The following is a 25,784-nucleotide window of genomic DNA, read 5'->3' on the forward strand; positions in this document are numbered from 1 at the left end:
TTTTTGAATGGAGGCTTACTCAGTTCTAAAGCTTGAACAGAATTAATGACACACAAGTTACTGTATTTGTTAGGAAGCAAGATATTTAGATTAGGAGAATAGACTGGAGATTGATGTTGCTGTCACTTACGTATGTTGAACAGGATAGCAGGTAGCATTTAAGAGTGCTTGAATGGCAGATTATTAAAAAAAAAAAAAAATCCAGAAACTGGGGTAAAAGAGGCTTTTTAGTAATGGTTCTGTAGAAAACCGTCTGGCTTCCCTCTATGGCCTTGAAACTATTCCATCACTACACAGAATATTTAGTAGTGAACCTGGAACAGCCCATGTGCTTCAAAGTATATAATTAGCTTTCAGTAGTGCTTAGCCATATGTAATAGAAAATAGTAACAGAAGTTAATTGATTTAAAAAAAAAATCTATTTAAGATCAAGAGAGAACAGATTCATGTTCCCCCCTCCCTCCATGGGAGAAATCAAATTGGACAAACCAAAATCAAATGGATACATTGACTGAAGCTGATTTTCCCATAGTGAAAAAGAACATAAAAAGTCATAGCTTTTCATAAAAATACTTCAATCTGTCATCTACTTTTACATGCAGGAAATGAGCAAAAAAAATAAAGGATTTGTTTATCCTGCATTTTTTTAAAAAAACAAGATAATGAAAAACATACCCAGTAACTCTGCTTGGTGATTCAAAAGAGGGAAGAGAAAAAAGGGGAAAACCCCTTTCTTTCCTAAAAATGTCAAACAAAACACCTAGACCAGCAGATCCAAGCTAATTATACAGTCATCCGAGAATAAAGAGAAAATGGCACGTCCAAAAATACAAAAAAACTACGTGAATTGCCTAGTTTGTGTGTGCACACACATTTGTAATGCTTCTTTTTGTAAGTTTCTTTTCAAGGAGTCAAAACACAAGTTCTGCTTTTAGGATGATAAAAGGTAAGTAATAACCTTGGCAGTCAACAGCATACATAACCTAGCTCTTCTGTTTCCCAACAGGATACAGTACGTGTCACTCTAGATCATCCAGTTTCTCTGAACTCTGCCACAGGAGAAATGCCTCAGTGGATAGTACCTCAACAGGAATTGGAAGTATTCTAGAACCATGTGAAGAGAGTGACCTAAAAGTAATGGAAAAAAACTTTGATACATCTGTTAAAAATGAATCCTCAGAAAAACACTGCAGGTACATTTAACTTGAAAGGCTTATCTAACAAGTACAATGTAGTAATATTTTGTATCACTTCTCATGCTCTAAATATATTCATCTTTGCAGGCATCCTGTGAAGCAAGACTCTGTGGAGTCACAGCTGAAGAGGGTTGATGCTACCAGAGTTGATGCAGATGATATAGTCGAAAAAATACTCCAAAGTCAAGACTTCAGTTTAGATTCAAGTGCAGAAGGTATGGAGAAATAAGGAAACTTATTTCTTATTTATTTTCTTCCTAGTTCCTGTTGCTTGCGATCATAGGGAATATGCATGTGGATCACAATCTTCTGCTTGATCCTGTCTCCCAGAAGTTGAAACAACAGACTCTTACATGACTCCAGTAACTTTCCCAAAAGGTTACTTTAAGTATGAAATACAAGCAATTTAGTTCCTCTAAGCTATAACCTGTGAAGTTCTGTTTCTCATTGCTTAAAATATTTGCATCAGAAAGAATCATTTATAAAATTAAGATTTTAAATTACTTGTTTTTAGGGCAATATTAAAGGAAGCTAACATATGCTAATTCACTTCATTTTTAGAGGAAGGTTTAAGATTATTTGTGGGCCCTGGTGGAAGCACTTCTTTTGGAAGCCATCATCTACCTAATAGGTATGTAGCCTGAATCCATGGGTATCATTAAACAAAAATGCATCTTACACAACAATTATTCTGTATATATATTATTGATCTTCTGTATATATATTCTTGATCTTCAATCTTTTCATTCTGCATCGTTTGAGGGACTAAAAACAAACAAAAATTGTCAGGTTTTAAGCTATATTAGTTCCCCAGTCCAAACTGATGTGCCACTATAAGCATTCTAACTTTTGGAAGTCCTGAAGCTCCAACTTTTGAAGTCTCAGTTCTAAAATCTTCAGATATGAGTAGTATCTGGTATGGACATAGAAAACAGGTAGCAGTCTTAGCTTTATAGACTCACTATATTACTCTGGAGCTGGAAGGAAATATAAAGTGATTTAGCCATCTGTCCTTATGGTAGCAAACTACATCAGTATCAGAGCAGATACACAGATATCAAGCCTAACTTTCTTTCCTTTAGTTTAGACTCTTGCTCACAACACTTTTTGGTTCCATAAGCTACATTTTTCCTGTTGCAAAAGCTTGTTCATCTTTCACCTAGTTATAGCCCTAAACACTGCCCTGTGATCTGCCTCAGACTGTATTCACATAGTTGTCTTTGTTAGAATTGGGCAGTTACTTTTCTTTAAAACTACTTCAAATAGTGTATGACATACACCTTAAGCTGAACGTGCTAGTCTTTTCAGATGAGCAAACATTATAAAAGGCTAAGAAGATGCTCTAATATGAGGATTCTGCACTTCAGTATAACTTTAGATTTTTTTATTATTATTATCTGAAGAAATTAACATAGCAACTGTACTCTAACTTTGGCAAGTACCTCTGGAATTAGGTATGAAGGCAGCTGATCATCTGACAGTAATAAAACCATTTTATACAAGCAAGCAATACTGATGGTTAAAAGATAAATCATTGGTTTATTGGCAGACAGGGCATGCTTATTTTTTATCTAGCACAATGTGTATGAGTACAGAACATAATACAGTAATATACAGAGACATCTAGTTTTAATTCAGTTTCCAAAATGGTCCAGGCAGAATATACGCTAGGCATCTCTTATTAAGCCACAGGTTGACCTCCTTTTTACACAGTGCTGTAACTTGGCATGTAAAACTTCCCACTATGCTCTGCCACAGGGGAGAAGCAAATAAAGTTCTGTAACTGTTCACAATTAATGTGAACAAAGATGACACTTTTGTATCTTAGTATCTTTTTTTACTTATATAAAAAAAATTATATAAAATAACTCCATTGGCTGAGTATGTTAATGCTGATTTCTTTTCCCCTAATGTGTAAGGAACTATAGAGATGTCCAACAGTAACTTCTTTTGCAGGCCTTAGTAACATTATATTATCATTCTTTCTATTTGACTGTATGTAACACAAAACCATTTAATTCATTATGCTGTAGGTTATGCAATGGCATGGTAACAGTGGATGTTTTCTAACCTTCAGACTTAACGGTTCTGATGCAAAATTCTTGCTCTTTTTCCAGCATACACTGCTGTTGCTCTGATACTCCCTGTTTAACTTCCATTTAAATCAGAATTGAACTAATGTCTTTCAAACATTCTTTCAGAGTAGAATCTGGAGCATATGAACAAGTGGTGATAAAACGCTAGAGCAGAAGAGCTTAAACAGAAGAAAAAAAAATGGAGCTCCAGAGTGGATATGTCAGTTCTTGTTTGCTCTGTTATAAGAGTTGTAGAAGACAAGATGAACTGAATGCAAGGTAGTTGGGGGGGAGGGAGGGCTTTTTTCACTAATGAAATGCCTCTTGCTCATGGAGCTTCAAGTCTTCTGTGGTATGAAAGCAATGTTTAGCCATGTATGCCTTGTGCAAGCACTTAAACTGTTTTTGTGAGCTTTATCTGATGTTAGTGAATTACATGCTTTGTAAGTTGTGTGAAACATCTTTGTGGAAGCATGATAAGTGGGTCCTATTTCATAGACTCACAGAATGGTAAGGTTGGAAGGGACCTCTGGAGATCATCTAGTCCAACCCTCAGCATAGCCCGTACAGACTGAACCCATGACCTTAGCATTAGCAGCACCACGCTCTAAACAAATGAGCTAAACCTGCCTCCATTTCAGTGTTTTATACAGGAAATCAATGATGATGATATGCCTTGTTTGAAACTTCTTTTCTAAAGAAGCCTTATCATTAAGGAATCAGTCTTAAATGAACCTGAAGAAATTAACTGGGCTTAATTTGATCCTACTTGCAATTTTAATCTCACAGCAGCTAATTCCTTCTATCAGAATTAACATGAAGTAAAGATTATGGTCTCCACAAAACCGCCAAAATATGTTTTAAACATATCAAAAACACTCTCTTTAAAGTATTGAGCATAACCTTATTATACAGTAGAACACCAGAGGTTAGCTTCAGATGCATTAGAAAAGCAACTACTTAATAAATATCAACTATCCATTAATAGGTTGCGTTACTTCTAAATGAAGTCTAGAGGATTAAGCATATCAAAATATGACATCTGGCTCTGTGTAAGTAACAAAAAATGGGATTCAGCATCAAAATACCAAGACACAGTAATGTAATATCCAGAAAGCCATTTTGTCTCTAGGATTTTCAAGTCTGGAATTTAAAGGTTCTTCCACAGAACCTTCAATGCAGAACCCTGAAATGCAATGAATGGTACTGTTTAACAAACTAGTTAATAACTTACACCACTATGAACTTATGTAGCTTAATCCTTCACAGCTGCTTAGTGCTTTGCTTGTATTTTGAAGGTGCCTTGAGGGAAAAGAAAGGTACAGGGAGATTAAACTCTACTAGACAACTTAAGCTTTAAAAATAGACAAGTATCTAAACTACTATAACTTACTAAGAGAAGCACTTTATTGTATACATTCTCTCAGCACTCTGAGATAAAGCTTTATTGCGTAACAGACCTGTCATTTCATGTAAAACATTTATTCCTTCATCTGTCCATTATTACATTAAGGTAAATGTACTGTATTTAAATTTGCACAAATAATTGACTGTGACAGAAAAGATAAAATCTTTTAAAATTTCACTGAATACAAAAGAATCTGTTTTTATAGGAATGTATGAGGTGAGACTTCTAATTCAGGCTTGGAGCTGCTGTATTTTAATAGTTTAACAAATGCTACAGTTTGAGTAGCATTATTGAGTAAAATAAATGAGCTATTTCTCAATTATGGTACTTAAATACTTTTATTTCTTGCTGTTCATTATCATCTCTACTTTGGTCTGTTCCAATAGCTTAAAAAGTATAAATACAAAGGTTGTATTTTAGCTGCTGTTAATAGTCTGTAAAGAAATACGTTCAAAAATATTCCTACTGTGTTTACATAATGGGGCTAGAAATGCATGCTTGTATTACTTTTTTAAAATAAAGGATTTAAGTTTTTCTATTTCAAAGTTAAGTGAGGTATTTTTATGAATTGGACAACAGTTATAATGCTTTGTAAAATTGATCTAGGCCCAGTCAACTTCTAACTTTCCTATAAAATGCTCATTTTTATCATTGACTGTAAAATTACTGATAGTGGAGCAAAGCTTAAAATTTTCTTCCTTCCCCTGAAATTCAGAACGTGCACACAAACTCTTTTAATCCCTTTAGCCCATCACTAAGTAAAAAAAAGTAAAATAGGCTAAAAATAATGTGGTAGTGAGTATGACCTGTGACTATAGCTGCCATTTCTCCCAATTTTCATTTTTTTTCCACTCCATGAAGAAAAACTACTAGAAGTTAGATGAATGGTTCTGTATTGATCAACTACTCATTTTATTCTGTTTTTCCCCTTGTCTATTTACAAATACTAGTAACTCTTGGCTTCTGAGAATGTTAAAATTGAGTCATTCCATCTTCAATCTACTTCTGCTGGAAATACAGCAACTTGTTATGCTGCACTATGATCTCTGTTCTTCTGAACAGGAGAGCAGACACAAGGCCAACTTATCTTTAAGATAACCTAAATTTCTTCACTTGATATAATGTTAGTTAAACAAAATTTTTAAGTCTACAATAGATGCCATTATTGTTTTGTTCAAAAGAATCTTAGGATTTGTAAAGAACCTGGAAAGATTGTTGTAAAACATAGGGTTTTCTTCCATTATGTCCAGCCTTTGGCTGAGATACTAAGTTAATTACTGCCAAGTGTTATTTTCATTTAGTGCCTATTATATAGCATCACTAATCAGTCTTGTTTAAGGAATGAAAGTTTTTATTCATGTCACGTATTTAACCTCCTGTTATTACCTGTTTGAGTTCTAATGTTTAGAAGTATTTATCTAGCTGTGGTTTTTGTCCTTCATAGGAATTTGAAACAGAAAATGCATAGTAACTGCTATAACTATTTTCTGCTATTTCTCAAAGCATGAGTTTCCTATCCTATTACAAAGCTCACACAAGCTTTTGTTACAAAAACCCTACTGCAAGTTGAAAGACACGTGGAACTTTAGTTATATTGTTTTCAGCACTCCTGAACATTGGTACACTTTTGACAAAGCTATCAAAATCACACATACTAGTTAGGTGGTCATGTACTACTCTTTTAATGGGGGAAGAGGAGGGAGATACAGTTAACAAAGTATGCTTTTTAAAGCATTGTACAAGTATTTATGTAATTCCTAAGGGTGTTTTTTCCATAGCCCAGATTTGTATTCTATGTTAAAACAGAGCTAATTGACGTAGACTAGGCATTTTGTTTACTAGAAACCAGTTACTGTCTTGCCTTAGGAGATCTTTTAAATAGGAGGTAAGTTTACATGGGAATTCAGCTTTTAATAAAGCTGTATTCCAGTATTTTATTTTATAACTGAGCTGTAACTCTTTGAAGAGATTCCCTAACTGTGCTTATTTGGCAAGTGGAATATGACCTTCAAATTTAGATGTGGTATTTTCTTTGCTGTAAACTGTTATAAATGTATCAGATTGTCATTTAGTAAATGGTTTGGGGTATGATTTTGTTTTTACTCTAAGTACATAATGCAAGAGTCTCATACATTCAATAAAATTATGTCTTCAGCTTAGAATCTGTTTCTAAACAATTTTTTTTAATGCAAAGAAGGCAAATTTAATTTAAACCTTAGCAAACTTCAGTTTCCCTATTCCTTTTTAGAAATTTTTTTCCCTCTGCAGCTTATTAAACTTCATACCTAGTCTAAAGTATTAAATTGCATCATCAGTATGCAAGTTATATATGTCGCCCAGCTACAAAAATGAGTATGTACCATTATTTAAAGAAGTTAAAACAAATATTAAAATGAGCAAAACTAGTCACTTAAACTAGTCTTAAGCTTAATTCTTTAACGCATAAGGGATATCATGAATTAGCTAGATTAGGGCATGTTCTGGGAAGCAGATCTCCATTTTTTAGGGTGTAGGGAACTAGTAACTCTCATACTACTTCTCACTTATTATATAATGAATCTTATCATGCAAATTAAAGTAAATTTTAAAGTTTCAGGCATATCAATGAATTAAACAATTAACAACCTCCCCTGTGTCTACAACTAGCTGTACTTGGGAAAAGTAAGGGTACTGTGTATATAGTCCCTCTTCATCTGGCAACTGACAAAAAAAATTAATCCTTCTCAATTGACTTTAATGACTTAAAGTCATGACATACAGTATGCATAACTTAAGGAGGTATATATAAAAAATACCCCTCCATCCCCATATTTATGGTCTATATACTTCCTTTCTCATCAGCATACTGCCTTGCATTCAACACAAATATAAACAAGTTTTTTAGTACTGCGTTAAGTAAATAGCTGTTCTTCTACCAAAAATTCTAAGTTGATGAAAATTGCAAATAATTACAGTACAAACTACTGTTTTGGCACTCAGTTCAGCTATCAATTCATTGTGCAGAAAGCATTAAGAGTTTTTACTTTACCTCTAGAGCTATGAAGCACCAGAACTTGCATGCTATCAAAGAACACTTAGGTGCACTTTATGGACCTTCTGACATGGGACAACATAACATACAGGCAAAGACTGGCACGGAAAAAAATAACTTCCTGTAATTCTAGAAGCAAAACAAGTAATTCTGCCTTCTCTGCACTTAAGTGGTCATTCCTGCCTGCTTTCCTCCCTTCACTCCTTGAACCAGTGCAAGCTTCTATGACAAGTAAGTTGACTCAATTCTCTGAATGGCCAAATAGCAGAATCTGCCAAAAAGGAGAAAGGCAAACACATACTCTCAATATATTTCTTGATGTTTCCGTGGGACGGATTAATTCAGCTTTGTTGCTTGCTTGTTAAAGACATGAAAGCATTAAGTAACATGTTTCTAAAAATAAATCAGAAGGGAAATCTGTAAAAACGAGTAAGCGAACAAACATAAAAGCTTTACTCAAGTTCGGAGTTGCATGTACTAAAATCAAAGTTGTTTATACATTGGTAGTCTTTTTAGCACCTCTTCTTATGAGCTAATAATATTTCCCCAGTATCTTCCTTTAAGTATATGCTAGTGTCAGTGCATTTTATTTATGAGATGTTCCCAGTAATGCAATACTGAACATGAACAGTTCGGTTTGTTTTGTATACAAGAAAGAAAAAGCAATTAAATCTTTGCATAAAAAATATTCTGCCATTTCAAAAGCTTTTTTCCTACGTTTCTTCTACTCTTTCAGTAGAAAAAGAATCCCAATAGCTAACTTATGAGATGCACATAACTCAGCTGTAACTGAATGATTCAAATCACATTAAGCAACCTAATGTTAACAAGCCTGCAATAGAGCCTAACATCATGGAAGCTCATGAAAGAAACTGAAATAGAAGTTTCACATTAGCTCTAAGATCTATTCATTTGAGAAAGATCTGGGGAGATAGAAAACTAACTCCTCAGGCCTCCAAAAAATTCGGAATTGCATTTCATAGCACTCTGAAGTAGGCAATTGTTTTTTTGTTCTATTAAATATAATCTGAGGGTGTATTTTTAAAATTTATTTATTTACTTAACTTCACCTAAAACACTATCATCGAAATCATTCTGTTCAGCCATTCTGACCATATTAAATCCCTGCTACCTTGCTCATTAACTATCAAGTTTTATTTTCTGTATTTAAGATACTGCACTGTATTTTTACCACATTGGCTTTCTTGTTCACCTTTGTTCCATGTGCTTTCTCCAATTCTCTGCTTTGGGTCTCATGCCACGTTGTATAGAACTGTTTTCTTCTGAGTCTGTTATCATTCTACTTTTAAACTCTTCAGAATTAGTAATTTGGCTAAATTCCCAAAACTCATCTTTCTTCTGATGCTCTTCATTCACTGTTGTACCTGATTAAACCCAAACAATTTGCAAAAATAACTCAAATTGCTTGTATGAATGATTTTTTTCTGCCAAATCAGTAACTCCCCCCCATTCATATCCTCCAACAGTGCAAAAGTTATAGAAATTCACATACCAGCATACAGCCTTGTTAAGAAAGATCTCCTAAAGGAATGAATGCAAAAAAGTCAAAGCAGACAAAATTCTTTCCAGCTCTAAATTCAAACTGTAAAGCAACTGTGATTTCTATGGAATTAAAACTGTTCTGAGAACTGCATTTAATTCTGTAAGAACACAGAAGTCAAAATCTTAGCGTAATTTTACAATTATTACGCAGTTCAAAGCAAGTAGATATTAAGCAAGTAGTTACCAAGCTTCCTAGTTTTTTTCCAAAAATCCCTGTGACAGTCATAAATAAGTAGTATTTCTTACTTTAAGATGTTTTCTCAAAGGAAGTCATTAACAGTTCCACTTCTTTTGCATTTTAAAATTTATAACCACCTAAAGTTGATCTGTTTCGAGATGCATATGCCATCTCCTGGTCAGTAATATTGTCACATGCAAGCTGAAACATTTAGTTTTCATACACTTCCTTTCAGCATCCTAAATTGAAACCTTGGATTAACTTTGGTCTATTTCAAACAAAAAGTTTAAATGTGACACAGTAAGTACTGCCTTTATTCACAAATACATGTAAAAGTTTAATGAAATATTGGCTGAACACAAAACTGAAGGCAAATATTCTGTATCTGGAATCCTCCACCTTCCTTCTCCTCACTTTAAAATGATCAAGCTATAAAGTGTACTAAATAAAGAAATATAAACAAGAGGAAATTACACAAGAAATAAGAAGTACCAGAGTCCTCAAATCTTCTAATTATAAAAACCATACAGTGAACAGATATATTTTCTAAGAAGAAACTAATGCAACTGAACCCACTCTCAAACAGCTACATTTATTAGTGTCCAAAGAATACTTAAAATTCAAAATTGGTAAATATATTTTAATGTACAAGGTATGGCAGGTTATATCACAGTGTTTAAAAATATTCTAAATATTGTATTAAAAATAATTTATAATAAGCCACTATTGTGAGAGAAAATTATCCCACAAAAGAGATTAAGTGAGCATTTTTTAATCATTCTGTATGAGATCAGCACGCATCATTCTACTTTCTCTGAAACTCAGACACTGAGTTAGTTACAGATTAACCTTCCCTCAGTTCAGAGACACTTCCCTTTATGCCTGGTCTTTAACCAATTCAAGCAAATACCAGATATTTAGAAGGTAGAATACAGTCAGCCATTACACACATTTTGTTCTTCGGAAAGTTATGAAATTTTCAAATTTCACAAACGTGATGTCAGTTTCTATAATAATTGCTCATTCAAAGCTGCTAAAGAAATCATGGAATATATATATGGAGTGAGGCCTTTTAATTAATCATCTCTTTACTCTTAAGAAATACTTGGGGTAAGATATTAAGATTATATATTTCAGGTATGAAAAGAAACTCAAAAAATTACAGTGTGCAACTGTACTACACCTGTAAAAATATGCCAATCCTGTGCACCCTACAACATTTCAGTCTTCAGAAGTCAGGACTCTAACATTTGCTTGCTACGCATTTAGACATACAATTCAAATCTACTTAGAAAAGCAGTTATGTTGGCCAAGCCACTGTCAATAATACCTATTCTGCCTGCTCAGTAAGTCTGCAAGAATTTTTGGACAATAACTGCGCATGAAAAGGCAGAATTTTTCTAGATTCACTGGGGTCAGATTACCATTCATAATGACAGTTTTTTTCCAAAAACAAAATAGTCAGAGATACTGATTATTTTCAAATTAAATAAATTCACCTTCTGGAGAGTCACAGCATGCAAGTTATTTCCCAAGCAGCAGTTAAGAAGAAACTAGAGAAATAATCATGGAAGTCTACCCATTTCTGCTAACATACATTCAAGGTGATGGTGCTTTTTCCCCATTATTGAATTTACTGACCTTTAACCATCTGTGACTTACTTCAGTTTATCTGGAATACTGTTTAGTGTTCTCCAAGGCTGGCTTGGAAACAGCACCCAGCAATTTTATTCTATTAAGAAAAATCTGCCCTAAACCTGTGCCTGACTCATATTATTCAGCACAACAACACAGTTCTACATTCTCATCAACTATTCTTGCAGCTAACAAAAGATTATGAAGGAGAGTCTAGTCATTACTACTACCTTGTTTTGCTTCTTCATGGGAATTAATTCCTTCATTTTTAACCCCTGACATTCTTCTGCTAAAAATCCTGCATGTTTTAGTGATCTTTGCCAGAATCATTAATTTACCACTGGGGTAAATACTGGAAGGTTTAGATATGAATGTAATTGTCTTTTGCAGTTCTAGTTAGCTCCAGCCTGATATGCTCTGTATGCTACAAAAAACAATACCTTCATTACTTTAACTAAACTTTGTGTGAGAAATCTGCAGTCTAATTCTCCTCCTCATTTTCATGTTCAATATTGACTATCACAGCAGAACCATCACTGCTCAGCGTGACCTTGCCAGTAATAAGCTTGCATAACTTCTCAAATGTACCACAAAGTTGATTCACTTTGGGAAAAGAAAAGATTTTTGCAAGAGGTATATAAACCACATTTCCATTGACAAATGGCTCCATGCTTTTTTCAACAGCCAGTTTTTCAAGATCTTCTGAAACACAGCTCCTTGAATGTTGGAATTTAGATTTTATCTCAACAGGACCATCATTATACTCCTCGTGTTCTGATTTTAAATGGTCCAGCAGACTTCGCTGAATGACCTGTGCTGTGAAAACAACTTCATTGACCACTGCATTCTGCAGGTACTTCTCATCTTTTAGACTTGGATACACTGCTTTGAAGACCTTTACAACATAACAAGAACACATAAAACAATTATCATTATCACAGACTCATATTGCAACAACTATTTGTTAAAAAAGAGCTTCTAAAATGTAAATATATTTTTGAATTAAATCATGTTTTGCTTTTGGCTTTAAATATTTTCAGATAACAGGCACCTAGACAGTATTAGTGGATTATTATATATCACAACTACAATGGCAGTTAGAAAAGTTAACTTCAAAAAGCAGGCTTACATCTGCAAGCTATACTTCAAGATCAGTGGAGTGAAGCCCTGTAATTCTTGAATTCTTTTAGTCATTCTCTTATTTTTCATATTACTGACTGTCAGGATCTGGCGACAGTCCCACAGCTATGTAGATTCTGAACTACTTCCAAACTGTAATGAAGAAACTCGCTGCAACTATGCCTTTTACTCCATTTTCAGAGTGAAACATGAAAACCTGCTCTTTCAGATACAGAGAATGCTCAAAAAGAAAAAAGCTTGCCACATCAAAATCACTCAAGTGTGGTATAGTCTACACTGAGCTATACTCCAAGGGATTAAGAGAACTATGCAGGCAACCTCATTCCCACTAGCCTCATAGGCAATGCTTTATATCACCAACCCACTGAAGTTTCACAGTCTATTAAAATTTCATATTATTTTCCAGTTAGATCTTAAAGCATTCATTCATTCCCCTAAAGTGGTTACTTAATAGAATAAAAATTAATTTGATAGCCCAGTTTTCATGAGAAGCACTTAAGATACAACAGTTCTCTTGTTTCAACTCAAACGATGTGAATGTTAAAACTACGTCCATGAGAACCCTGTGACAGAACATAATGAAAGCAATTTCTAATATGGTATGTCAGGTACCTAGACATATTTCAAAGTTCATTTTTTGAGGACTAAAAAGTACTTCAGTATTCTGATAAAGACAGTAGCAAATAGGTGAGTTTTTAAACGTATAGAATGTCTTTATAGCTTAGAAACTACAGAAGACATTCCCAAAAATTAAAATACACTTCATTTCAGGTCACAAAACTTAAAGATGCATACACATTTTTAAATGAAGATATGAAATGTTAAAATTTGCTCACTAAAACAAATAATTCAAGGCCTCGTGAGATTGAAAACACTTGTCTTTTTGGATTATTACTTAATGGTCAGTTATCCCTTAAAAAAATAATGTTCTACATGGTACTTAGATGCATTAAACTTTGCCTTTGTGGCAAATATTGCAATATTCAGCAAAATACTTGACAAAAACATTATCTAGTGTTACCTAATTTTGGATCTACAGCAGTCCTGACAGACTTACCCTTACTAGTGCAAGAACATAAAACAAAACTGAGTCACTGATCCCAAAGTTTCAAGCATACGCAAATATAGTATCACATGGTATTAAGATACTCAGTCCAAAAAGATTCAGTTTTTACACATTCCTACATACTCTTTTTCAAAACACAAAACTTTAGTGCTAAAAGCCAGAAAGCTTTAATGTGTGCCAGTGGAGAATAGGGTACTTGGCAGAATCCTACGCCTCTGCAAAAGTTAGAACTGGTTACCTAAAGACATCAAAGTTAGGGAGTGGACTACATCATACACTGCAAAGAAAAGGCAAACCACACGAAACAGGCCCTGTTAATCCCATTTTAGCCAAATGTTTTCCTTCCAGTAATATATCTGATGAGACTCTTCAAAGCACACATTCCCTGTTATAAGCGCTTTTTAAATGTTTTTGTTTATTTTAATGCATCTGAAACAGTCTGTATCCAGTGTCAACAACCTTAGCAGCCACATAATAAAAAAGAATGACTACGGGAACAATTATATAAACAGTATCACAGTGTATCCGAAGGAAGGGACAATTTTCATTCTAGGGATAACAGCATGTTAAAATATGAACGTTTATACATATTGCTATTTAGCTAATAATCTAAAAGTTAAAGGCCAGTATATAATTAGAAACATAAGGACTTGACTCCTCTGAACTGACAGTGCATGTTACAGAGCTAAGACCCAGCAGCAATAGTACTAAGAACACTTAATAGGCAGATCATAGATTTTTTTTTAATCCTCCTAAAGAAAGAAAACAATACTTACAGTTTTGTAAGTTGCTTTGGTGGGTTTCTCAAAATCAGCAGTTTCACTGGTTTGGGAATATTTTCTTATAAACACACCTATTTGGGTACAAAACCCAACATCTTCCATTCCTGCTGGTGGGGACCCTACGCCAGTAAATTCCACTGAGTAATTGTAGCATCTAGCAATACTTAATGCCCTGAGAAAAAGAACATAATCTGATCATATTAAATACTCACCTTTTAATGTGATAAACACTCACTCTCTTAGAGAAGCAAGATCCCAACCCTATGAATGCTCAAGCATAGTATTTCTCACATACCTGAAGACAAGCATTATCAAAACTTTTGCTGCATCACAGCCGGAATCGTATTCCTATCACACTGCGATTCAGCTAATATCAATAATATAGGTAACCAAAATTATTTCTAAGATATCTACATAGAATACGTGTGCTCCCAGTTGCTTACTCACTGTCTAAAAAACAAAGATGAACTGTGCACAAAAAACTAGCAGTTTTACAGCACAGAACTACTTAAGAAGCACCCCCTAAAAAACCCACATCTCTGAAAAGCCACAAGGGACTAGTTCAGAGAGAATAATAATAATAAAAAATTTGGCTTTAAGTGTAGAAAGAACAAAATCTACCAGCTCAAGGTTACAACAGTGTACATGACAGCTAGATGAAAAACAGTCTTGCAGTACTGTACAACCAGTACAAAATGAGTAACAGGACCAGGAAACAGGGAACTAAAATGGCACTACCTACCTGCTGCATTCTCCATGAGAAGTACCAACTGAATTTGTATCTTTTAGAGAATACTGCAATACACATACTTCACAGCACAAATCTAAAGACCTTTTCATGCTTACAGCTCTAAAAATATCATTCTTTGAGGAATCTCAGTATTTCTAACTCATACATATCTAAAAGTAGGATCTAAATTTACTTTAGTTATAACTATAAATAGCCTCTCAGATATTCATTCTTCCTACAGTAATGCAGGCAGTTTTTAGGATCCTTATCCAGGGCAGTATCTGTTCTTCACAAGTTTTCCAAAACTACATACTTAACAATCACTGCATACTTCAAAAACTAAAGTCTATGAAAAGAACAACCTGATTTAAGGGGCAAATTTCCCAAGATACAATTTCTGGCAAAAAATTGGCAACTGAAATAAGGCATCATTTACTCTAAATTGTATTTTCTTCTACAACTGCCTGAAACTTCAACATTCCCACAAGATATATAGTCCATTTTCTCTTTTTGTTCTGTTTTGTTTTTAATCACACCTGTTAATATTATAGGGAGATATATCTTGTGCAACCTGTCATGTTCGTATGTTTTGCATCAAATCTTTTGTCATGCTATGAGCCACTATAACATCCTTAAATTTATTCAACTTAATCTATTGTGAATATTTGATAGATTTGCCTGCATGCTCTTACATGAAAGTCCATAGTAACAGAGTGAACATAGTTCTGAGGAATTTATGAAGCATTTCTTTTGCAGGTTATTATGTTAAAAGGCTTATTTAATACTTTACACTTCTATTGTATAAACTATAACAAATATACATAAAAAGGAAAACAAAGCTTTTAAATATGTTTGCATAGTTACAATAAAAGCAATCCAACTTAAAAGCATCATAAATTGCAGAACTCACAGAGTACGCTTAACTATTCATAGTGTAATAGCGAAGAACTAAATCAGTAGTTGTGAAACTCCACTGACACAAAACCACACAGAAACAAATACTGAAAAATTATAGCTACCCCTTTCTCACATTACTTAACATTCAAAGCTGTCAGCATATGATGTTCAGTAAACTCACCAGCTTTGAAATTCTGCTCGGTTCCATTCAAATTTGTGGTCTGGATGCCTGAAAAATGTCACTCCTGGAAGCAACGGGTTAAATTCTGAATTTGGAGTACTTATCACAATCATAGTAGGAGCCATAAAACCAAACACCACTTCAGGAAACTTTTCAAGCTCTGATTCTTCCAGATGCTCTATTCTGTAAAGTATACGTTTTTGTATGTCCTTAAAAACACCTTACTATAGTTCTTTAAGCTTCATAACAACTGATAAAAAAAACAAAATAAAAAAGCACACAAAAAAACACACAACAACAAAATAACTTCAAACCCATATCTGTACCTTGGAATTTTAAGCCTAGGTCTGGAATATTAGCACTGGTAGTGTGTCTTTTTGTCAGAATATTTTCTCTTGCATTTTGTTCCCTTCCATGTATATTCTTCTTTCCACCACGAGCTAGCATTGCTAGAATTTCTTAGCATTATTAATTGGAACACAAATTAGAAGATGCGACCTTCTGCTACTCTTCTGCTTGAAAGGGTCGATCAGGTCTGTATACAGGGTAAGGACTTTACATTTTAAGTTCCATTCTTGTTAACTTGGTGAGTATTGCAACACTTAAATACCATGCCAAAAACAGCAACAACAAAAAAATACAGCAAGAAATGGGGAATTCTGATGTACTTATAACCATTCATAAACAAGAGGATAAAGAAAGATGTAGTATGTTGGACTGATACTCACAATTCAATGCATGTTATCAAGTCAAAACCAAGCATGCAGGGATCTTTATCAGCAACCGAGCCATGATACAAGGTAACAGTTAAAGATCTTTCAGCTGGCTGCAAATAATCACCAGGAAGAGGAGATAACCTATGCCTACAGAAGTATAAAAAACTGACATCAAATTTTGCATGCAGTACTAGCTGATGTCCTATTTTGATACTTTGTAAATCCCTTACATGTTAATTCTTTTAAAAGAAAAAAAGAAATCTAATGCAAACAAGCAAACTCTTTTTATGAGCATCTGCAATAAGATATAAAAATCAGAGAAGTTAATCCAACAGTTGTCCTTCCTGTTTAAAATATAAATAAATAAATAATAATTCCACTCTATTCTCAAGCCTCTTTGAAAGGAGAGTATGTTGTAAATTCTGATAGTAGCTCAACTCTAGAAACACAGTAAAACTCATTAAGACATGCTTTACATGCTTTACAAGGTTTTTTGGAAGTTATCAGAAAAGCCTATTAATCCAATTTTCCAAATAAAGAAGAACAGGACCTGAAATGTATACAAAAATTTAATTCTGAAATATAGTATCAGATAAATAAAACATAAGAAACATTAAATTTACTAAAAGTTCAATTTCTTCATCATTGAGAAAGTGCAAACAGCGTCAGAATCTATATCCTACAAGTTAATTAAATGCATATTAATCAGCTTTCAAGAGAGAAACTTTGGCATGCCTCTCCAAACTGCCTCAGGTTTGAAAGATTATGTAAATTACAAATTTTAGAGCCTCCTCAGCCAGACGTAAAACCATTGAGCTAACCTTACCATTTAAGAAGGGGGGGGGGGGAAGAGAGACAGAGCGAGACAGAGCGAGACAGAGCGAGACAGAGCGAGACAGAGCGAGACAGAGCGAGACAGAGCGAGACAGAGCGAGACAGAGCGAGACAGAGCGAGAGAATGTCCATACCATGTTCACAAAAAGAGTGTCTTTACACATATTACAAAGATCAGATTTGGATCCCACAATAATGTTATATATGAGCATAAACAGAACTAATAATATCAGTCATATACAGTGTTATAGCATCTTCATCAACTTGGTATATTTCCCAGATGTATGCACCTTCTAAGTCATTCCATGCCCTAGACCGTTGCTGCATTAGGCAATGTTACAGGCAACTGCAGCCCCTAGTCTCCCTAGTACATCTGACACAGTTCATAATGCAGTTATCTAATGTGAGGTAACTAACTATATTTGCACAGGTAGCATTTCTTCATTTACTCTTGTCTAGAAATTCTTGACAAGAAATGATGTCACATTCCACTAGGTCAATGCAAATACAAATCTTAAACAAACATAATAATGTAAGAGCTTACATCTTCTCCTTCATTATATTCTCACAGATATCTAATCCAGCTAACACTTCAATGCAACTGCAGAATTTTAGCATCCAGAGAAGTGTACAGTCAGCACATCCCAAATCTGCCACCTGTAAAGTGGATTTTAAACAATGTAACAGTGTTAAAATTTCTAAGTAATTTTGGAGACTTTCATAAAACATATTCTATATTTCTACCAAAATAATATTTTTATTACAAAAATAAAACATTTCACAGTGGTAACTAAAATATACAGTTTTAAGCAACAGTATATGCCACTCTGAAAATTATTTTTAAAAACATAACAATACGGGGCCATACAATACACTCTGAAAGAGTTGACTATTTTTATTATAGATATAACCAAATAGATGTAGAGCATTCTACTGACTCCCAGAGAAGGCCAAAAAAAAGAGAATGAAAACTGAAATGTATGCAGAAGTTTAATTCTGAAAGATGGTATCAGGTAAATAAAACATAAGAAACATTAAATTCAGTAAAAGTTCAGTTTTCCACATGAAGGTCCCTCAAATAACTGTAAGTGTGATTTTGATTGTTAAAACTATAGTAACTATGAATTTGCTGTATATGTACAGACCACTGCCTTTCATTGGACTACTCTCCATGCCATGCAAAACATTGCGAATAGGCTCACCAGCAGCTAGGTAAGTAGAAAGGATCTATGTGAAGGTAAGTTTACAGTCCTAATCTAATGTTTAGGTGGCTGAGGACATTCCAACCTCAAATACATAAAATACATCAAATACATAATAGATACCTTTCATTACAAGCTTAAGTAGTAGTTGAGTACAACTCCAAACAAACCACACCCCAATTTTTTTTTCCCCTCTAGCTCTCCATAAGTCAAAGTTGAAGCACACTGCTCAGTTCTAAATGTTAAAATCCTGAATTGTTTCTCTTATTTACCTCTACCCTGTAAACAGAAAGCTTCATCCCCCTCACCCTCCCATGCCACAAAAAGTTTTCTATCTCAAGATGGGACTTTCAAACCTTTCATTACAGATACAATACTCCTGACTACATTCAATTTTAAAGCAGATCAGAATGCCATGACCTCATGGACTAGATTAGTAGTTACTAGGAGCATGATTATGTCAGCACACAGCTATTGTATTTCTTATCAATTAGTTACACGCTTCCCAATACATTAAAATTAGTTTCAAAGAGTTAAACAGTGAAGATAGTGTTAATTCTCAGCCTTCTGTATTTTTGAGAGAGGTGTGGAGATCCTAGTACAAAAGAGCAACCACTACACAGCCCTCCTTAATCTATATTTCCAGAGTACTGAAAGCAAGAATGCTGGGATATCTGGCCAGGAAGGTGGGGAACGGGAGGAAAGTTTAAGGGATCACTTCTCACATGAGAATATCTGTGTGAATGACGAGGTAATCCTGATACTGTACAGGGGACTGTGAACTCCTGAAAGCAAAAGGAATATAAGTTGAAAGAACGGTGAACCAAAAGCCATAAAACCCCCAAATTGTAAGTTAAAATCAGAATACAACCTACTCTCCAAAAAAGGGTACGTCATTTTTTTTTTGTTTATAGTATTTCTCCCTGTCAGTTAACATTAATGATATGCATCACTGAAAAACAAAACAGGATCACCAGCTTTATGTGCTATGGTGATTTGGTTTTAACAATAGATCCTAAAGTACTGTTGTTTGGTAACTGTGTCATGAGATTATCTAGGCATTTCCTATGTTCCTGAGATACTTTATGCATTTTTTTTAAAGTAAAACATAGAGACAGAACATACCAACCTTCTTAGGTTTGTATTTCCCCACTAAATTTTTGATGAACTGGTAACGTTGTTTGTACAATGGAGGTGTGAATTTAATCACTCCTGTAAATGGTTCCTCTTGAACATTCTTATCCATAGTTTTTTGATAATGCTAAAAATAAGATTTTAAAAATTTTTGAAATATTTATAGCATAGAAAATTACACAGCATGGTATTTTTTTGTTTTTCAACTCACACTTAAGCAGGGGTAGGTAGGCCTGATCCCACTTCAATAGAACATGAAAAATATGTAAGAAGCGGAATTGGGCCCTAGCTGCTTTCCTCACATTTATAACGATGTGAATATCCTTTTCATGAAGCAATTATAAATCAATTAATTTTTAAAAAACATTTCCTAATTTTTGTTGCTCTCAATTCAGCAGTGTTTACCCAGACTACAACATATGTTTCTTAGCTTTTAAAGGAAGCATAGAGAAGTAACACCCCATCCAAGCAGTTGCTTTCCTGCCCTACATCCATCATTCGTTTCATCGCACCGTTCAGATGACTCAGCACCCAGGTTTGCACGTCTCGCTGCAGTTTCTGCAGAGAAACAAGCACGGGGAGTCTCTTGCACCACACAACACGGGAGGCTCTGCTGGGCGTCAGCTTTGCTATGAACGAGACGTTGTTACCGCACCTGCGCTTCATCAGCGGCCCCGGGCAGAGCCGCCCGCGCCGCCGGCAGCAGGCGCCCTGCCGCCATTTCCTCCGCCTCGCCACCGCCGGGCTCTCGCTGGGCGCCTGCCTCCATCTTGGCCCGGCGCGGCGCCAGCGGCGCCAGCGGCCAGCGCCCGGCTGCGGCGGGAGCCCGCACCTCCTCCGCGAGTGGCGGTGGGTCCCTAACTTTTAGCGCTAAAAAAAAAAAAAAAAAAAGTTAAAAATGTTGGTATTCATGCCACTTCTTTGTACTATCAGATGAGACCTCGGATGATTCAGTACAGGTCTCACGTCTGAAAATGCATTGCTCTGAAGGGGGAATTTACACTACTACTGCTGGTCATGACATGAAGTAAAAGAGCTGTGAGGATGAAGTGTGGGTGGGGGTGCAGACTGCAAAACAAGACAACTAACGTTTCTGCAAGATTTCAATAAGTATTTTTCACACAAGGGGAGGAGGGGAAGATTTGTCTTTCAAAGCCACCAGCAGAAAAAGAGGGCAAAGCAGGCAGCTTTTCCAATTTACAGTGAAAGTGGAAAGGAAAGCACAGCTCCAAATTTCCCATTGCTTTTTCTTTTAACGAGTATGTAAAGTGTTTTGCTAATCGTAAAATTGGACTGCTTTATAGCAAGTAGTATAATGCTTACAGTTTGGTTTGTATGCCTATGACTTAAGGGAAGGAGAGAGAACACACGTGGCAGTGATGATGGCAAAGATGCAAGTATAAATTGTCCTAAAAATAGGAGTGATACATTTCCTGATGTATCTTCTGTATATGGATTATACATCTTATAAAGATTTATCAGTTTATAAAGTCTAAATTAATTCTTTTCAGAATATTTGTTAAATTATATCATAATTCAGTGTTTTTTATTTAGTTTTCAGAAAATACCAGAAATTAATATGCTGATATTTGCATATGGTGGCTTAAAATCAAGTCTTGGTAGCACCGTAAGCTTCACAGGATGTGGCCTAGACAGAGCATGCACAGTCAGCAGCAGGTTAGCTATGTTGTTTACTCCATAGCTAGCAAATGTATGCAAACATGCTTGCAAACTGAAAGTCAAATCACTTTCAGCTGTCTCATGTTATTAAATTTTTTTTATGTTTGAGCTTCTTTCTTTTTCATGTCTTGGAATACAATAGCATTTATCTAATCTTTTTCTTTGTATTCATTTTGTTTCTGAGTAGTGGAAATAGGGAATGGTATTGTATAATTGTACCTGTTTTTCTTTGATTGTAATCAAAGGCATTATGTAACAGAAGGATATGTAAGGCTGCTTAAGAGTTTCTATTTCCAAGCAGTTTGGATTGCAGACTTTTAATAGGTTTTGTAATATTATCAACCTCCACTCATATGATAAATTTATTTTAATATATATGCAAAACCTGGTCAATTGTTTTTGAAAGGATTTTCCCCTGCCAAAAGTTAAAGAACAGTACAACTACATTTGGCTATGCACATTATTCCCCATTTCTCTAGGGAATAATTCTCAAAAAGTCTCTTTGAATGGTCCAGTAAATTGATTTTATCTTTTACTTAAGTTTTGCTTTTTTAGAAAAGCACACTCCACCTGAGATAAGGGCAAGAACTGACTAAATTATGTAAAACAAAATAACCTTATGCTAGGTTGGTATTCATAACTCCAGGTGGAGGCTCTTTGTTTCATAATTCAGTTGGTTTTTTTGGCCGTTGATTCATCATTTAACCTTGAATTCGGTATTTCTGTATCAATTAGGTTATATACAAACTGCGTTATACTTTCACACCTCAGAGAAGTATTACAAAGGACAAGTTAATAAAAATCTTGCATTTCTTGGCTTAATAATACCATAGATTCTGGTGTACTTTAAAATTCCATTCATAGTTCAGTATCATATTTTAAGAACAAAAAACATGTAGGGAGGAACAATAGCAAAGTTCTAGTATTTAGCAAAAGTAACTCTGTAACACATGGCAAATTTGCACAATTTGCATATAGCTTGCAAGCCTTCACCCCCAAAAGTATCACTGTTCATGAAAAAATTTTCAAAATTAGCAGTTTTATGTTAATTCTGGACTATCAAACTGTATCATTACTAAAATATCTTTCTTGGTTATTCCATATTAGATAATGAAAATGGAACCTGTGATGATTGTCAGTGTGAAAGAGGTGGTGACCACTATTAACAGTTTTAGTCTGACAACTTGCTTTGACAACTCTAGTGGGTTTGACCTCTTTTTCTTGCTACAAAAAGGTTCTGAAAAATTATTCTGATTACTCCATACTATAGCAGATAAAAATTTTTATTACTCCCTCATTGCAAAAAGATGAATTCCTCTGATTTATTCTAGCTGAAGTGTTTAGTGTTATGCAGTGATATACTCACTTGGCCAACAGTCTCAGGGAATCATACAATAATTAAAGTTGGAAGGGACCTCCAGAGGTTATCCACTCCAATCCACTACTCAAAGCAGGTCTAATGCAATCAGGTTTCTCAGGGAGCTTCAGTTCAAAGGTATTTTTCACATTACCATCTGCAATTTCAAACAGAATATTCAAGGTTTATTCAGTTTAATAAGCCCTCAAGTTAAGGGAATTACTCTTAGAGATTCTCATTACTTCCATACAGTATAGAAAGCAACAAATTACATAAGGATACTGAAATAAAAATACCTCACTCTAGAAAATCATGAATGAAGAAATCCTAAATTGCTGAAACTCATTTCTTATGTCAGTAATTGGGATAAAAACTCTAAGAAAGACAGATGCATGCCGTTCTTGTACTTTCCCTTTAAAGCTGAAATGCATATAATTGAATGTGATTGCTACAGAAATCCAATGCAGCAACACTGCCAAAAGACACTACTCTGCACTGATATTTGAAAGGAAAACACATACAGCAATATTGCTTAATCTATAATTCAGAAGCCACCAACCATTCATCTCAAACAAGGTTCAGAGCATGTTTAATGAACAAATGCTGCTTTCTCCTCAGCTTCAACTAATAGATTAGACCTGTTCTAGAAAAATTATAAATGAATTTGCATGAATGGGAAGTGAGGCTAGGCTCTCACACCCACATTGCCATCGTCTTGTCTTTGTATAATTATATATAGTTTCTTACTGTTTTGCGTGTCAAAAATTGTCTTTTGATTGCTTTTGTTTTGTCTCTGATGCTGTATGAAGACCAGCTGGAATGCCTGAGGGAAGAAAATCTACCCAAAGAAAATTGGGACAAGTGGTTGCAGTTGTACCAAAGGCCTCAGCATCACCACCAGAGGGACTGCCTAAGCAGTAGGAAAATACTATTTTATACAGAGGAAAGACATTGAATTACTGGAACATATTAACTAAATATTCTAACAGGAAAGAATAAATGCATAAATAAGCAATTTGGATAACAGAAATGATAACAGAAACGCAGGATGTCTTGAGCTTATTATTCAACAAAAATGAGGAAAGTACTTAAAGAATGGATTTCTTAACAACAAAAGGCACACAGCTTCAAAGTAAAATTACCACTCTATTACTTTTAAAGGAAATTTAATTAGCCAAGTCATGTAAGCCATATGACAAGACCAGAACTCAGAACATTTTTGCCACAATGACAAAATGAGAAGAAAATATGTATACCGAGCTCTAGAGACACTTCTAAAAGTCCTCTGAGATTTGTAATATATTGGGATAGACTGTCTGATTGAAAAACCAAGACACTGATGTGAAAGAGAAACTTCTCCATAGCAAACAGTCCCAAAATACGATTACTTTATTGCTTTAGAACTTTTTTAGAATTAGTTTTGTGATTTGTTAATTTTGTTTAAGATTATATGGATATTTACTGCAGAGGTGTTAAGGGTCAAGACTGTAGTGTCCTTTAGTATGTGATTAATGTTCTCATTTGCAAACATCCTTGAAAATCAGATGACATGGGAAGAGTAGGCCAAGAGGAGGCTGGCAAATCTATTCCTAGAAAACACAGGCATGAAAGCAGACACTAGATAGTAGAAAAGGCAGTTTAGAAGAAGCTGTTAACTGTCAGTCCTGATAAAGAGTGTCTTTTTGCTTAGTAGGAGCACTGCCTTAAGCTATATTAAAAGGCCAGAGTAAAGGTCAATGTGTAATGAAAAAATATGAAATGTTACAATATTGATGTATTTGATGTTTTAAGTATTGATATACATTTTAATGTATATTATGAAACTATTTCATAATTTACATTATAATGAAAAAAAGTCTTTTTGATTTAAAATTTTAAATTATTGTTAAACAGCATTCATGCAAAGATGTTATTTTCATGGATGCTTCCATATAAACTTATCCCTCCACCCATTTCCTGAAAAGCTGACCAATGTGGAACTATTCTGTTTGTACAGCTTAATTAATTTTGTTCTACTAGGCAGGTTGCAATCATTTCAGTGGAATTTATTTTGTTGTGCAATCATATTTATATGATCTTGCATTCCATCTCCCTTTTGTACTTCAGGACAAAACTTGACATTAAAATATGTAATTATTTTTTCACTTTTTTCAGAAACATGTAATTGAAAAACTATTAGAAACTTTGAAGAGTAAGACTTAAAGAAACTTGAAAATTCAAGTTCACCTATCTGTGTGTGAAGTACACGAAGATGTACTTCAGTTAAAACTGGATTGTTTTCTTTTCTCTATCTTTCCTGTAACCATTTAAAAGTATAAAGTTACTTTCTTAAATGCAGCTGTTTGTTGGGTGTTGTCCTCTTGAGCACATTAAGAGGAGTTGTATGCCGGCCACGCCGTCGCCACACAGGCGCTAACGGTCACGGCGGGCCCGCCGCCGCCACGCGCACGCGCTCTAACGGACATGCCCGCACGCGGAGCAGGTGCGCCGCTGTATCTTAGCTTCTCCAGGTTACCCGAACTAGGAGCCTGGCTTCCCACGCGCGCTCCGCGGCGCCTGCTGCGCCCCCGTCTCGGTACCGACGACCACGGGGGCGCCGCTGGCCGAGCAGCCCGCGAAGCGCCCGGTTCCGCGCCGTTTGGCAGCGCGGGCAGCCGCGCCAGCCCAGCCCAGCTCGGCGGCGCGGCAGCGGCTCGCCCCAGGACCGGGCCCCGAGCGCTCCGCGGCGCTAGGCGCCGCCCCAGGCGGAGGCGAGCCTTAGGCGAGGGAAGCGCGGCTTTCTCGCTGCTCAGAAGCGCGAGGGGCGACGGAGAGAGCAACTCCCTCCCGCCTGGCTCGCTCCCTGAAGCGGCGCGCGCGGCCGCGGGAAGGCGACGAGGGGAGGTGCGCGCCCCCCTCCCCCTCCTCCCGGCCCCCGCCCAGGCGCTGGTCGCGCTCCCGCCGCGGGGATTGGTCGACGCGGGCCCGGAAGACGAAAGC

The 25,784-nt window shown here is 35.5% G+C and overlaps 2 protein-coding genes across 11 annotated transcripts in view; one reads left to right on the top strand and one right to left on the bottom strand.

Moving 5' to 3' along the window:
* EEIG2 (EEIG family member 2) overlaps nucleotides 1-12,022 on the top strand; it is a 29,257-nt gene extending 17,235 nt beyond the window's left edge. For 4 of the 8 annotated variants that reach the window (XM_062581212.1, XM_062581217.1, XM_062581214.1 and 1 more), the window contains 5 exons: nucleotides 1,007-1,193; nucleotides 1,284-1,411; nucleotides 1,758-1,827; nucleotides 7,714-7,941; nucleotides 11,771-12,022. In XM_062581212.1, coding sequence (XP_062437196.1) covers nucleotides 1,007-1,193; nucleotides 1,284-1,411; nucleotides 1,758-1,827; nucleotides 7,714-7,837 — 509 coding nt within the window. In that variant the 3' untranslated portion in view covers nucleotides 7,838-7,941; nucleotides 11,771-12,022. Of the gene's footprint in view, nucleotides 1-1,006; nucleotides 1,194-1,283; nucleotides 1,412-1,757; nucleotides 1,828-3,397; nucleotides 3,551-7,713; nucleotides 8,106-11,770 lie in introns of those variants that run through there. The other 4 variants (XM_062581215.1, XM_062581216.1, XM_062581213.1 and 1 more) reach the window with 4 other exon arrangements.
* HENMT1 (HEN methyltransferase 1) lies at nucleotides 10,030-25,433 on the bottom strand. 3 transcript variants are annotated; one of them, XM_062581208.1, is made up of 9 exons: nucleotides 25,130-25,433; nucleotides 22,815-22,962; nucleotides 19,764-19,895; nucleotides 19,360-19,419; nucleotides 17,977-18,089; nucleotides 16,611-16,745; nucleotides 15,883-16,065; nucleotides 14,069-14,246; nucleotides 10,030-11,981 (listed from the first exon to the last, which is right to left on the bottom strand). In XM_062581208.1, exons 3-9 carry the CDS (start codon nucleotides 19,878-19,880, stop codon nucleotides 11,568-11,570), a joined length of 1,200 nt encoding a protein of 399 aa, XP_062437192.1. In that variant the 5' UTR covers nucleotides 19,881-19,895; nucleotides 22,815-22,962; nucleotides 25,130-25,433; the 3' UTR covers nucleotides 10,030-11,567. The 3 variants fall into 3 exon arrangements, with proteins under 3 accessions (XP_062437192.1, XP_062437193.1, XP_062437194.1); XM_062581209.1 differs by lacking the exon at nucleotides 19,360-19,419; XM_062581210.1 differs by lacking the exon at nucleotides 16,611-16,745.
* Between the last annotated feature and the right edge of the window lie 351 nt (nucleotides 25,434-25,784).

The sequence above is a fragment of the Rhea pennata genome, chromosome 8 (genome assembly GCF_028389875.1).
Source record: "Rhea pennata isolate bPtePen1 chromosome 8, bPtePen1.pri, whole genome shotgun sequence".
Lineage (NCBI taxonomy): Eukaryota > Metazoa > Chordata > Aves > Rheiformes > Rheidae > Rhea > Rhea pennata.